Source organism: Electrona antarctica (assembly GCF_951216825.1).
Source record: "Electrona antarctica genome assembly, chromosome: 1".
NCBI lineage: Eukaryota > Metazoa > Chordata > Actinopteri > Myctophiformes > Myctophidae > Electrona > Electrona antarctica.
In genome coordinates, this window is record NC_136806.1 from 11,240,604 (window position 1) to 11,254,668 (window position 14,065).

At 48.3% G+C, this 14,065-nt stretch overlaps 1 protein-coding gene across 1 annotated transcript; it reads right to left on the bottom strand.

Annotated features, from left to right (window-relative positions):
- Positions 1 to 402: 402 nt before the first annotated feature.
- lrrc24 (leucine rich repeat containing 24) lies at positions 403 to 13,078 on the bottom strand (the record flags this gene model as incomplete). The annotated part of the gene is made up of 7 exons (XM_079490039.1): positions 403 to 882; positions 1,328 to 1,972; positions 2,395 to 2,639; positions 5,785 to 5,859; positions 6,952 to 7,060; positions 10,159 to 10,437; positions 12,896 to 13,078. The coding sequence occupies 7 exons, from the start codon at positions 13,076 to 13,078 to the stop codon at positions 496 to 498; spliced, it is 1,923 nt and encodes a 640-aa protein (XP_079346165.1). The 3' UTR covers positions 403 to 495.
- Positions 13,079 to 14,065: the final 987 nt, after the last annotated feature.

The following is a 14,065-nucleotide window of genomic DNA, read 5'->3' on the forward strand; positions in this document are numbered from 1 at the left end:
AACAGATGGACATATTGTGTGAAAATAGCTGAACAATCAGCGAAGAATATAGCATCTTGTAAGATCTGCTATATGCCATTGACGTACAACAAAGTATGAAGGGTTTAAGCGGTTCAAAGGACAGGGTGGAGATAGAACAGGGTATGATTCATTGGACTCTCCCCTTTTCTTATCACAGTTCAATCCTCTTATCCCATCTGGACCAATCAATCAGATGCATGTCGCTGGGATGCTGGCCGTGGTCCAAGAAGTTTCCCCTGGCGCCTCGATAACATTTAATCTGCACTCTTGAGTCCCCGAAGCAGCAACCCTCTTTTCTGCATAGACCGTCTTTCGCACTCACTCACTCTCTGCTTTTTCCCCATCAGAGACTGCAGGTCAGAAAACCACTGCAGTGACACAGACACCTTCCTCTCGCCCGTTCTGGGCTCAACGATGTCTTCGATCTGCGACCGACAACTCAATGTTTTATAAGGAATGGAACCAAAAAGCTCCTCAGCAGTGGATCTCGTAGGCGACCTGCGTGTCGAACAGGAGGCCCTGGTTAATATTAAACATGCCCTCGGGGTCCATGGCAGGTCCTTCCCCTCCCTCCGCGGGGGTCCTTCGGTGCCCCGCCATCGTCCCCCCGGAGCGGGTCAGCGTCTGCACCATCTCGTGGTCCAGGAGAGAGTCCTTCAGTCCTCCCCCGCCGCCGCCGCACTGCTGCCCGTACCCACCAATCAGAGGGCAGGGCCCGCCTGGCGTGGGCCCCAGGACGGGGGGCACGGAGGAGCGGTTGAGCACATACATCTCGTGGCCGAGGTCGTCGCGGTATTCCTCCAGCTGGGCGAAGGTGGTGGGGCCGTCCGAGTAGTCGTTGACGTAGAGGATGCTCTCCTCCTTAGAGAGAGAAAAAAATCAACGATAACCTAAGATAGTGATGGCACACATGCTACTAGTGCACTAGTGTCACCTGGGTAAAAGCTATATAAACTAGCTAACTAACTAACTACTAAACTACTAAACTAACTAACTACTAACTAACTAGCCGTAGCACTTGCCCTATCCTTGACTTGAGGAGTATGCAAAGGCTCAACTTATGTAACTTAGATACTGGTAGCATTTTATGTAGACATAGCACTCTATAGTATAGTGTATACGCATAGTTTCATTATATCCGGTAGATATTCCACCGTTAGGTTCTTAGCTTAAAGTATGTATGAGTCTTGATGACTATTTTGATGTATTTTATGTATTACCATGTATTGTTCTAGCTTACTGTAAATCGCTATGGATTAAGAGCGTCTGCTAAATGCTTAAATAGTTAATTGTAACTATAACTAACCTTGCTGGTGCAGTAGGAGCCGCCGTCTTCCTTCTGCCACTGGCGGTGCCGCGTGTAGATCATGACGAGGAGGAGCAGCGCCGTGAGCGCCAGCAGGGAGATGCCCATGGCGATGGCCGTCTGCGTGGCGGGGCCCAGCGCGCCGAAGTCCATGCTCTGATCCGGCTCGTACAGGGGCTCCCGGCTCACGTCCAGGACGGCGGGGGGTCGGTGGGAGCCGGACGATGAGGATCTCAACGAGGGCGAGGTCAAGCGAGGCCAGAACAGTGACGATGAGGAGGACATGTTGACGGCGAGATGGAAGGTCACCCTGGCCACGCCTCCGGGGTTCCAGGCTTCGCATTCGTAGCGGCCGGCGTGCGCCACCGTCACGTTGCCGAGGAAGAGCATGCCGCTACCCGTGTCCGGGTCAAAGCCGCCGCCGTCCTCCGTCCTGTGCGTCAGGCCACCGCGGACCGCTCCGACCGTCCCTCCGCCTCTGCCGATGGGCCGAGCCGTCACCAGCCCCCCGGTTCCTCCGGGCGGCGCCGCGAAGGAGAGCTCCCCGTCCGGGCCCAGCTCCTGCACCAGGCCTCGGGGCGACAGCTGCGCCTTGCCGCGGGCCGCCTTCCTCCACGTCACCTGGGGCTGCGGGTAGCCGGAGGCCTGGCACCACAGAGACTTCAAGGTTAGTTTCGTTAAACTAAAACTAACGGAAAAACTAAAACTAATATTTAACAAAAACATTTTCATTTTCGTTAACTGAACTAAATAAGAACTAGAAAATGAAAAGAAAAACGATAGCTAACTGAAACTGTATTGTGCCGCGCTTACAAGACTAACTATAACTGTAACTGAATAATCTTTTTTTAAATGCTATCTTTTCTTGAGCTTTTATTACACAATCCTATTACAATCCTGCACCCATGAATTGAAAAGGGCCGGAAAAAACTAAACTAACACTAAAACTAACAAAAACTAAACTAAAACGAACCAAAACTAACTCAATTAGGGGAAAAAAATAAGTCTAGATAAAACTAGATAAAACCAAACTATAATGGAAAAAAACCCAAAACTATTATTCCAACCTGACAGGACACGCGGAGGCTCTCGCCCAGCCTCACGGTGAGGTGGCTGGGCTCCAGCTGCACCACCGGGGGGATGCAAACCAGGCTGTTGGCCGCCACCTCCACCAGGCTGAGGTGGGAGAGGCGAGGCGGCTCGGAGCACATCAGCCGCCGCTGCTCTGCGGAGCTGAGCAGACGCTGGCCCTCGTCCTCCCTGATCCAGGTCCTCAGCCAGCTCAGAGCGCAGTCACAACGCCACGGGTTCTCTGGACGACGCAGGGGACAGTTAACGGAAAGGAGATGTCAGGCAGGTCATCAGGCACAAATAAGTCAACTTCATTTATAGACCTGAGGATGATTCTACAAAATGTCTTCTAAATCATGACAGTTTTCTGAAAAACCTATGTTTCTATGTCAGTGGTTCTCAACCTTTTTCATGTCGACCCCCAGAATTATCTGTATTTGGCCGCCGTCCCCCATCTGAAAATATGTTGTCCCCTCCCCCCAGAAGCAAAGATTTGAGTTGGCTCTGAAAGAATATTCAAAGATTTGCGCCACATTTTCACGATTTTTAAAAAATTGCAGACCTACAAGCTCGTAGATCTTGTATATCTGCTATTTTTCAACAGCTAAAGTGTAACATAATGCTTAAAACACCAAAAGGGGTTCCCGCCCAAAAATTTCATGTGTTTATGAGGTGACAGTATACTTTCTTCCTGGAGGCTGAAACCTTGACGGTCAAACGTGCCAATGAATAAAACGGTGATATAGTGACATCACAATATTAAAAAAAAATCAACAAAACCAAGGCACTCTTCAATAAGTATGGTACTTTAGCTAAAAGCATATATTACCATTACAAAATAAACAAAGCCAAGGCACTCTTCAGTAAGCTTCAATATAAAAGCTACTTCATATAGTGGTAGATTTAAATGAAAAAAATAAAAAAATGACACTATGAACTAGCCTTTTATATGAAAGCTTTTTTATTTCGTGCCTTGGATTTGTTTCATTTGTATTTGTTCTGCTTTTCCCCTTTTCCCTCTTTGCTTCACCCTGCCTAGAACGCCTTAGTCCTCTTCAATGTCTGCCTTATATTACCATATTGTAACTAAATAGTTTATTCAACGTCTCTTGTTATACAATACCTTGGTTTATTGATTGGCGGGTGGGCGGACTGCCTGAGAGACTCAGAAGTCTCATCTTTCTAGAATCTCTCCGTTGCTAAGATATGAAATAGATTCAACTGTGATTATGCTCTTGTGTCTTAATTAACAATTGTAATTGGAGTATTGTGAATTATTGTCAACTGTTAACTAAATAGCAATGCTTACAGAGCAGTTAAAGAAATACTCGTAGGCTATTAGGAACCCTGCCCTCACCCTGCCTAACATCTCTTATTTCGACATCTCTATTAGGCAGCCTACTGAACATCCCCACCAGGTTTCATGACAATGCACCCATCCGTTATTTTTAACTCCCAACGTTAATCACCTTTTCGGGGTGAGTTTCATGAAAATCCGCCCATCTGCTCTCAAGTTATTTGGTTCACACGTGCACAGCCGCACAGCCGCGCACACACACACACGCGCGCGCACACGCACGCACACACACACACACACACACACACACACACACGCGCGCACACGCACGCACACATCCACATCCACACACTCACATCCACACGTACGCGATTTTCCATTCCGTGCAAAACGATCACTCCCTCCTCCATCCGCCATACCTGTAACACGCAGCACCTGCAGGCTGACGAGGGGCTTAATAATAATAATCTTTATTGTCCTGAAGGATATTTGTCTTCACAATCTGTTCAACACCCACATCAAAAACAACACAGAACACATAACACCAAAGACAATACAAAAAAAACATGAGGTCCCCACTGTGTACAGAACCATCCTATCGGCGCGGGGCAGTTTGGCTGAGGGGACAAAGCTCCTACTAAAGCGGACTTTTTTCCATGGCAAGGTTCTGTATCTTTGTCCAGATGGCACGAGGTTAAAGAAGCGATACAGGGGATGATCAGTGTCATTTGATATCGAAAGTGCTAGCCGTGTGACGGCCTTATTGTTCATATCAGAAAGTGTGGGTGTAGGAAGTCCTTGAGGGGCTTTTAACCACTTTAACCATTATTTTGAACTTTTAACTGTTGAAAAATAGCAGATGTACAAGCTTGTAGATCTGCTATTTTAGAAAAAGCTGGAAAACGTGTGCAAAATGCAAATCTTTGAGAACTATAAGCCTACTGATATCGAAACATACGTTTTTTTTTCAGAAAACTGTCATGATTTAGAGCAGGGATTCTCAACCCGTGGGTCGCGAGCCCTCGGGGGGTCGCCAAATTATTTTGGGGGGTCCCCATAATACATTATTTTGGGGGGTTTGTGTGCAACTGAAAGTCTTTACATAGTACACATAGTACATGCATAAACTTACCTTAATTAATTATTATCTGGTTTCAGTATTCATTTATGATATATTTTCTCTATTATAAGGTTATATTTTTACAGTCAGTTTGTATTGGGGGTGGGGAGGGCGTGCAGGGCGGGGGTCGCGAGACATGGCCAAAGGAGCATTTCCGGGGGTCCCCAGCCAAAAAGGTTGAGAACCCCTGATTTAGAGCAGTTGCTGTTCATGCAGCCTGAACTGAGACAAGCTGGAGTTGGAAATACATTGTTTTCAAACAAGGGCGGCGCAAATAAGAGCTATTTTAAGCATGTGTGCAACATGCAAACTGTTTTATAGTATTGTACAGTGACAACTAAAGTCTCTGTAATGTTTATGTTGTACTATTATTACTACAAAACAATCTAAAATAAAGGGATTTAAGATCATTAAAGCTGGGCTGTTGCCTGAGTCCAATGCATTTCTGCCTACTTCCAGTCCAGGACTTGTCCCAGTTGGTTGTCCCCATTCTCAATAGAAGTCTATGTAGGAGAGACACCATTGGACTGAAGCCCCATGAAGTGAACGCAGTTTGCGTAACTCTGTCTATATCTAAGGCTCTGGTTCCTACCTGTAAGGCCTCACTCAGACCTTTACTGCATTGCTGTATGCTTGTTGGATGAATGTTGTGTAGTGTCATGGCCGCCCCAATGCATTTCCAATGGGAGTCACATGGTTTGACACAACATTTGTGTTGTATGAGGGGGAGGGGCGCAGTCGAAACACAGCCGAAAGCCATACAACAGCTTGTAGTCCAAAATGTGAACTACAAACCATGTGACTTCCATTGGAAATGCATTGGGGCGGCCATGACACTACACAACATTCATCCAACAAGCATACAGCAATGCAGTAAAGGTCTGAGTGAGGCCTAACACGCAGCACCTGCAGACTAACGAGAGGCTTGAGGGAGGAGGGGCCCAGCGTACGGAGGTGGTTCCTTCCTACCTGTAACACGCAGCACCTGCAGGCTAACGAGGGGCTTGAGGGAGGAGGGGCCCAGCGTACGGAGGTGGTTCCTACCTGTAACACGCAGCACCTGCAGGCTGACGAGAGGCTTGAGGGAGGAGGGGCCCAGCGTACGGAGGTGGTTCCTACCTGTAACACGCAGCACCTGCAGGCTAACGAGAGGCTTGAGGGAGGAGGGGCCCAGCGTACGGAGGTGGTTCCTACCTGTAACACGCAGACTAACGAGGGGCTTGAGGGAGGAGGGGCCCAGCGTACGGAGGTGGTTCCTACCTGTAACACGCAGCACCTGCAGGCTGACGAGAGGCTTGAGGGAGGAGGGGCCCAGCGTACGGAGGTGGTTCCTACCTGTAACACGCAGCACCTGCAGGCTAACGAGAGGCTTGAGGGAGGAGGGGCCCAGCGTACGGAGGTGGTTCCTACCTGTAACACGCAGCACCTGCAGGCTGACGAGAGGCTTGAGGGAGGAGGGGCCCAGCGTACGGAGGTGGTTCCTACCTGTAACACGCAGCACCTGCAGGCTAACGAGGGGCTTGAGGGAGGAGGGGCCCAGCGTACGGAGGTGGTTCCTACCTGTAACACGCAGCACCTGCAGGCTAACGAGGGGCTTGAGGGAGGAGGGGCCCAGCGTACGGAGGTGGTTCCTACCTGTAACACGCAGCACCTAACGAGAGGCTTGAGGGAGGAGGGGCCCAGCGTACGGAGGTGGTTCCTACCTGTAACACGCAGCACCTGCAGGCTAACGAGAGGCTTGAGGGAGGAGGGGCCCAGCGTACGGAGGTGGTTCCTACCTGTAACACGCAGCACCTGCAGGCTAACGAGGGGCTTGAGGGAGGAGGGGCCCAGCGTACGGAGGTGGTTCCTACCTGTAACACGCAGCACCTGCAGGCTAACGAGGGGCTTGAGGGAGGAGGGGCCCAGCGTACGGAGGTGGTTCCTACCTGTAACACGCAGCACCTAACGAGAGGCTTGAGGGAGGAGGGGCCCAGCGTACGTAGGTGGTTCCTTCCTACCTGTAACCTCGCAGCACCTGCAGGCTGACGAGAGGCTTGAGGGAGGAGGGGCCCAGCGTACGGAGGTGGTTCCTACCTGTAACACGCAGCACCTGCAGGCTGACGAGGGGCTTGAGGGAGGAGGGGCCCAGCGTACGGAGGTGGTTCCTGCTCAGATCCAACAGAGCCAGAGATGAGAGGCCCAGGAGAGCCTGTTCGGCCAGCTGCTCGATGCTGTTCTCCTGCAGATGGAGCTCCTGCAGACGCTGCGTGTGGAGGAGTGAGTTTTACTTCATAAGTAAAAGTATCAACACCGTAATTTAGAAATAACAGAGTATTCCTAAAGTTTTTTTTTAAAGTTCGGAATTCGAAATGTAGGCTATAATTGAATAGAAGTACAAAGGTATTGATGTCAACGTGTACTTAAAGTACCAAAAGTAAAAGTACTCATTATGCAGAATATATTTTTACCTATAACTGCACCGATCTGTGTAAAACCATGTATGCACACTCCCTAGAGGCCAAGGACAAACCTTTGCCTGGAATTTGCTCTTTATAGCGCCACCAGGAGGCCGACATATGTAAAACACATTTTCTAATATTACTCCTTCAGATTTTATCCAGATTTCACGCAAATCGGTACACATGCTCTTCATAGTCATGTGATCATGTGATTTGTTTGATTTCTCATAATTATTATTTCTAAAGTTTTTTTTTTAAGTTCGGAATTCGAAATGTAGGCTATAATTGAATAGAAGTACAAAGGTATTGATGTCAACGTATACTTAAAGTACCAAAAGTAAAAGTACTCATTATGCAGAATAGCTCATTTCAAGTTTTCAAATGTATAAAAATCTTTTGAAAATAGAAAGCTTGAGCTTGAGATCGGCTATATATTTTCAAATGACCAAAATATCTATACGGCTGAAATTGGTTACGGTTTTGTGATAACAATCAAAATCTATAACATGTAACTAGTAACTAAAAACTTTGCAAATAAATGTAGTGGACTAAAAGCACAATATGTGCCCCTGAGATGTAGTGGAGTAGAGGTAAAAGTACTGGAAATTGAAAATACTCGAGTAAAGTACAAAAACCTCAAGATTGTATACTTAAAACCCATTTTGGGCGGGAACCCCTTTTGGTGTTAGCATCATGTTATGCTTTAGCTATTGAAAAATAGCAGATCTACAAGCTCATAGCACGCCACCGAGTGCCAGGTGCACTACGAGCTTGTAGGTCTGCTATTTTTGAAAAATCGAAGAACGACATAGAAACATAGCTTTTTCAGAAAACTGTCAGGATTTAGAAGACATTTTTAGAATCTGATCTCAGGTCAAAATGGGTTAAGTTAAGTACATGCAGTACTTAGGTAAATGTACTTATACTTTCCACCACCGACAGTGAGGACATGCAGGTATAAAACAAATGGTAGGCAGAGAGAGGGAAAAGAAGAAATGGTAGGCAGAGAGAGGGAAAAGAAGAAATGTTGGAGGAGGAAGAGGAGGGCAAAGTAAATGAGGAAATATGGTGGCGGGAGATAAGGATATAGAATATGTCACGAGGGGCGAGATAAGGTGTCAGTTCCACTTGAATTGGCTTGTGGCATTTGCCAGTATCTCCATCTGTTTCTGTGGAATCACTGTCATGTCATGTCTAGCGAAACATCCGCTAGGCGTTTTAAGCAAACGTGACTAATCCTTATGAGACCCACTTTAGCATATGAAAGGGGAAGAAAGAAGGCACCAAGTGGGTATAAACAGAGGCATGAATAGAAGCAGAAACCAACGGAAGTGTTCTCTGTCAAAAATGACGGATCTTGTTATTCTCGGGCAAATCCAGCTTCATCTCCCGTATACCAGTGGTTCCCAAAGTGGGGTCCGGGGACCCCCAGGGGTACTTGAGGGAGTTCCAGGGGGGACCCAGCTAAATGATGATTTGGAACCAAATGGACCCTTATGGGTCTGTAACTCAGAGAGTGTACATATGGAACGTTCCATTTGTACACTCTCAGAGTTAAAATAACATTGATTTTACAATATAAATTGGGGGTCCCAGAGATAGAAATGCCATTAAATGGGGGTCCGTAGACTAAATGCATGTCAAACTGAGGGTCCTTCAAATTAAACAGGTTGAGAATCACTGCTAGAGCCGTACAAATCTTCTATTATGGGGGGTCCCTGGCATATATTTTTCAAATGGGGGTCCGTGGGCTAATTGGTGTCAATTTGGGGGTCCTTGACATGAAAAAGTTTGGGAACCACTGCCCTATACCACCAATAACCCGTTCATTACTGTTTGCTCTTATTTGTTAGTCGTATGTTGATCTGATTTTATTTTTTACATGTTCATCAGCCTCCATCTCACCCTGTCCTCTGTCTCCTCAGCGAATCATCAGCCTCCATCTCACCCTGTCCTCTGTCTCCTCAGCGAATCATCAGCCTCCATCTCACCCTGTCCTCTGTCTCCTCAGCGAATCATCAGCCTCCATCTCACCCTGTCCTCTGTCTCCTCAGCGAATCATCAGCCTCCATCTCACCCTGTCCTCTGTCTCCTCTTCTCTCACATACCAACTAACTTCATGCCCTCTTTCACTACATCCACAAATCTCCTCTTTGGTCTTCCTCTTTTGGGTCTCTAACCTCAGCAACCCTCTACCGATATACTCACTATCCCTCCTCTGTACGTGTCCAAACCATCTCAGTCTGGCCTCTCTGGCTTTATCTTCAAAACATCTAACATGGGCTGTCCCTCCGGGCTCCGGTGTACTCCTTCCTGATCCTATATCCATCCTTGTTACTCCCAGAGAGAACCTCAATATTTTAGTCTCTGCTTCCTGTCAGTCCCCATTCGGGTCCAAAACACTGAGCTTCAGAGCTTGTGTAGCCTCGGAAACCCAGACGTTTTTATTTCCAGGGAGGAAAAAAAAGTCTGGGATAGAGTCCACTTCAATTCGGCATACAGTAGCGCAAACGTCGATCTCTGTCTTCTGATTTCTGATCGTCTGCACCTTTGTTAAATTGACGCAGACACGCACACGTACACACACACACTCCTCTCTCTCTCTGTCGCTCTAATTAATCAGTCTCATGTCGCGCAGCTGCGTCTATAGATTCTCCAGGCGGATCCTGCCGGGAGCTGCCTATGCCATAGAAAGCATAGGTGGACCCCAGGCTAGTGTACTTGTAGATGTCTTGTAGGAGATTTGGTATAGAGGGAAATACTATAGTGGACCTATAGTATAGAACCCTGGGGGACCACCTGGATCAGTTATGTATAGGGTTTAAGCGGTTAAATAAAGGTTGAATGAATGAATGAATAAATTAATGAATTAATCCATCCATCCACAACGACCCGTACCAACCTGGAGGCCCCTGAAGGTGTAGTCGTGCAGGCGAGTGATCTGGTTCCCCGCCAGGTAGAGGATGCGGAGGTGCTCCAGGCCCCGGAACATGTCCGGCGTGACCAGGTGGATGAGGTTCCCGTTGAGGGCCAGCTCCAGCAGCTGGCCCTGGTGGAGGAAGGCCCCTGGCTCCAGGGCCGAGATGCTGTTGTTCTGGAGGTACAGGTAGTGGAGGCCGCCCAGCAGGGTCAGGTCCTGGACGCGGATCTGTACCACGGCGTTGTCCTGCAGGAAGATGGTCTGCATGCGGGAAGAGAGAGAGAGAGAGAGCGAGAGAGAGAGACAGAGAGAGAGAGAGAGCGTTCGGGAAGGAGGATGATGTTAGAAACATCGAAAAGATGAGTTCTTTATTGTTTGCAGTGCAGGTGCAAATTAGCCTGGCTAATAAGCCAGACTCAAATCACACTGTCGTGTGATATTTGAGTCTGGAGATGCTGTGTATGGATCTTGTTTCCCGAGGGGCGGGTTCAAACATTTTCTCTTTGACGCAATTGGTCAAAGCTACTGTCAGTCAAAAGTCTCAAGCATTGAACGTCACTGTACCAAAGCCCGCCCATATTGCATACCGTGTCCCGATTGGCCACACCAGTTCTCTGGTGTAGGAAATGGGCGTACAATTGAGCCTCTCCAGACCGTAATCCGCCGGCAGGCAATTTTCTTTTTGCCAACGGCTGATTCGGTCTGGCTTATTAGCCAGGCTAGGTGCAAATGCTATCAATGCATTGAAGATAATCAGATCATTGAATGCTCTCAGTAGCCATCTACTGACCTACCAAGATGCATTCTGTGTGTTGATCATGACTACTGTTTTGACAGTGACGACGCTCGTTGTCCGGCTCCTAACCCTATATACTAACCCTAACACTAAATCTAACCCTAACTCAAACTTAACCGGCCACGTAAACCCCTTAACCACACATCAGTCTTAACCGGCCACGTAAACCCCTTAACCGCACATCAGTCTTAACCGGCCACGTAAACCCCTTAACCGCACATCAGTCTTAACCGGCCACGTAAACCCCTTAACCGCACATCAGTCTTAACCGGCTCACGTAAACCCCTTAACTGCACATCAGTCTTAACCGGCCACGTAAACCCCTTAACCGCACATCAGTCTTAACCGGCCACGTAAACCCCTTAACCGCACATCAGTCTTAACCGGCCACGTAAACCCCTTAACCGCACATCAGTCTTAACCGGCCACGTAAACCCCTTAACCACACATCAGTCTTAACCGGCCACGTAAACCCCTTAACCGCACATCAGTCTTAACCGGCCACGTACACCCCTTAACCGCACATCAGTCTTAACCGGCCACGTAAACCCCTTAACCGCACATCAGTCTTAACCGGCCACGTAAACCCCTTAACCGCACATCAGTCTTAACCGGCCACGTAAACCCCTTAACCGCACATCAGTCTTAACCGGCCACGTAAACCCCTTAACTGCACATCAGTCTTAACCGGCCACGTAAACCCCTTAACCGCACATCAGTCTTAACCGGCCACGTAAACCCCTTAACCACACATCAGTCTTAACCGGCCACGTAAACCCCTTAACCGCACATCAGTCTTAACCGGCCACGTAAACCCCTTAACCACACATCAGTCTTAACCGGCCACGTAAGTCAGTTTCACATTGTTTTCGCTTTCAGCGGCAGTGATCCGTCAATCCGTCGCTGTCAAAACGGTAGCCGTGATCAACGGCACAGAATGCAGCTATACTGAGATCTTGGAAGGTCAGCAGATGGCGCTACTGAGGCCATGCAATGGTCTGATTAAACTCGATTTTATCCCTGTCAGTGTCAGTGCATTGATGGCATTTGAACCGGGAGTGCAGGTTTTGTATGCACAAGGGAAATGGGTGGCCTTGTGTATTGTATCGTGGCTGTTTAGTGGTGCTGTGCGGCCGCTAAACGGATAGAGCTCGTTCAGGATCTCCATGGTTTGAGAAACTAAAGTGTGAACGTAGAAAATAAATGTGCAAGGTTATGGCGGATATGAGGGGGACAATGATGACATCACCACAATGCATGAATAATGGGAGTTGCGGCCGTCGTCGTCTTTCTGCGAGTTCAGTTTCTGTTGTTTTGAACGCTTCATAAATCACAGCCTTTTCAGCAAACTCCTTTGGAGAGGAAAACAATATTGCTGATGGGTGGGCAAATGTTTGACTGATTGAAGCTGAGCTGAGTAGATCTTTGTGTTAAATCCATAATGCATGACAGAGAGCCTTTCCCCAAAGTGGAGAACACGGGCCATGAGGCGCGCCATTGATAAGGAGGGTGATGGAGGTTAATGGAACAATTTATGCAGGACACGAACCTCATGAATATTCACGAGTCAAGGTAATGTTGGCTGTGTCTGACCCAGGCACAGAGGGATGGTATAACGTTTAATGCCTGATCAGCGGGTGAGCGAGAGTCACTTTCTAAGAAGGGATGAATGATTACTCACCGACGATACCGTGCCCCCCCCCCCCCCCCCCCCCCTCGCCTCCAAAGGGGGTCACGGCGAGTTGATTAACCACGATCGTTGTGGGGGTAATGAGAATGGATCTGCCTGATGAGGGGGAGTCAAGCGAATGCAGAGTGACTGACACGGGAGGGCAGGGGGGTGGAGTGGAGCGGTGCGGGCCACGCTGCTGGCAGTGCCCCCAACGCGTGGCCGTGTGACCGCGGTCGATTGGGCCCACTCACCTGAGTGGCGGAGGGGGCGCCCTGCGGGATTTCTCTGAGTCCGACCGAGCCGCACTCCACCGTGAGGCTGTAGCAGCGACAGGCGCCGGGGCATGCCAGAGAGGGGGGGATGAGGAGGGCGAAGGAGGCAGCCAGGAGGAACGGAAGAATGAGTCCGGAGGAGAAGCATCGAGGAAGGACCATGGTGGTGGTGATGAGACGGAAGGCCTCAGGAGACCCGCCGACGACCTGCCAGGAAGGCCTCAGGAGACCCGCCGACGACCTGCCAGGAAGGAGACCCGCCAACGACCTGCCAGGAAGGAGACCCGCCGATGACCTGCCAGGAAGGAGACCCGCCGACGACCTGCCAGGAAGGTGAAAGAGCAGCAGGGGGTGGTGGAGTGGAGAGAGAAGAGAAGAGAGGAGAGGGAGTGGTGGAAAAAAAGTACTCAGATGTTTTACTTAAGTCAAAGTATCAATAATGCAATTGAGAAATACAAGTAAAAAGTCCAGAATTGAAAATGTACTTAAAGGTACAAAAGTATTGGCATCTAAATGTACTTAAATCACCAAAAGTAAAAGTACTCATTGTGCAGATAATGTCCCATTTCAATGTGTACACAAAATTTGAAAATAGCAGATGTGACGCATTGTGAACGTGTAGATCTGCTATTTCCAAATGGGCGAAAAATGTATATCGGGCCGATGTGGTTACTGTATGTTTTGTCATAATAATCAAAATCTACAAAGTAACTAAAGTTTTTCAGATAAATGTAGTGGAGTAAAAGTACAATATTCGCCTCTGAGATGTAGTGGAGTAGAAGTAAATGTACAGGAAATTGGAAATACTGAGGTACAAATACAAATACCTGAAAATTGTACTTAAGTACAGCACTTAAGTACTTATGTACTTAGTTACTTTCCACCGCTGACGACCTGCAAGGAGGCGAAAGCGCAGCGGGGGGTGGTGGCATGCGGAGAGAGAGGAGAGGAATTTAATAATACAGTGATCAAAGTGAGCAGCGGACTGTGTTGCAAGAAGCTTTGGGTGTAGTGACAGCATTCCATTCCCTCTACGCACCGGTGATGATTTTCATATCACCGCCGCTGTTGGGCAGAAACCTTGTATCTCCAATATATTATCATCTCTTTAGAATATGCCCTATTTTATGCTTTGCTCTGTGACGACGT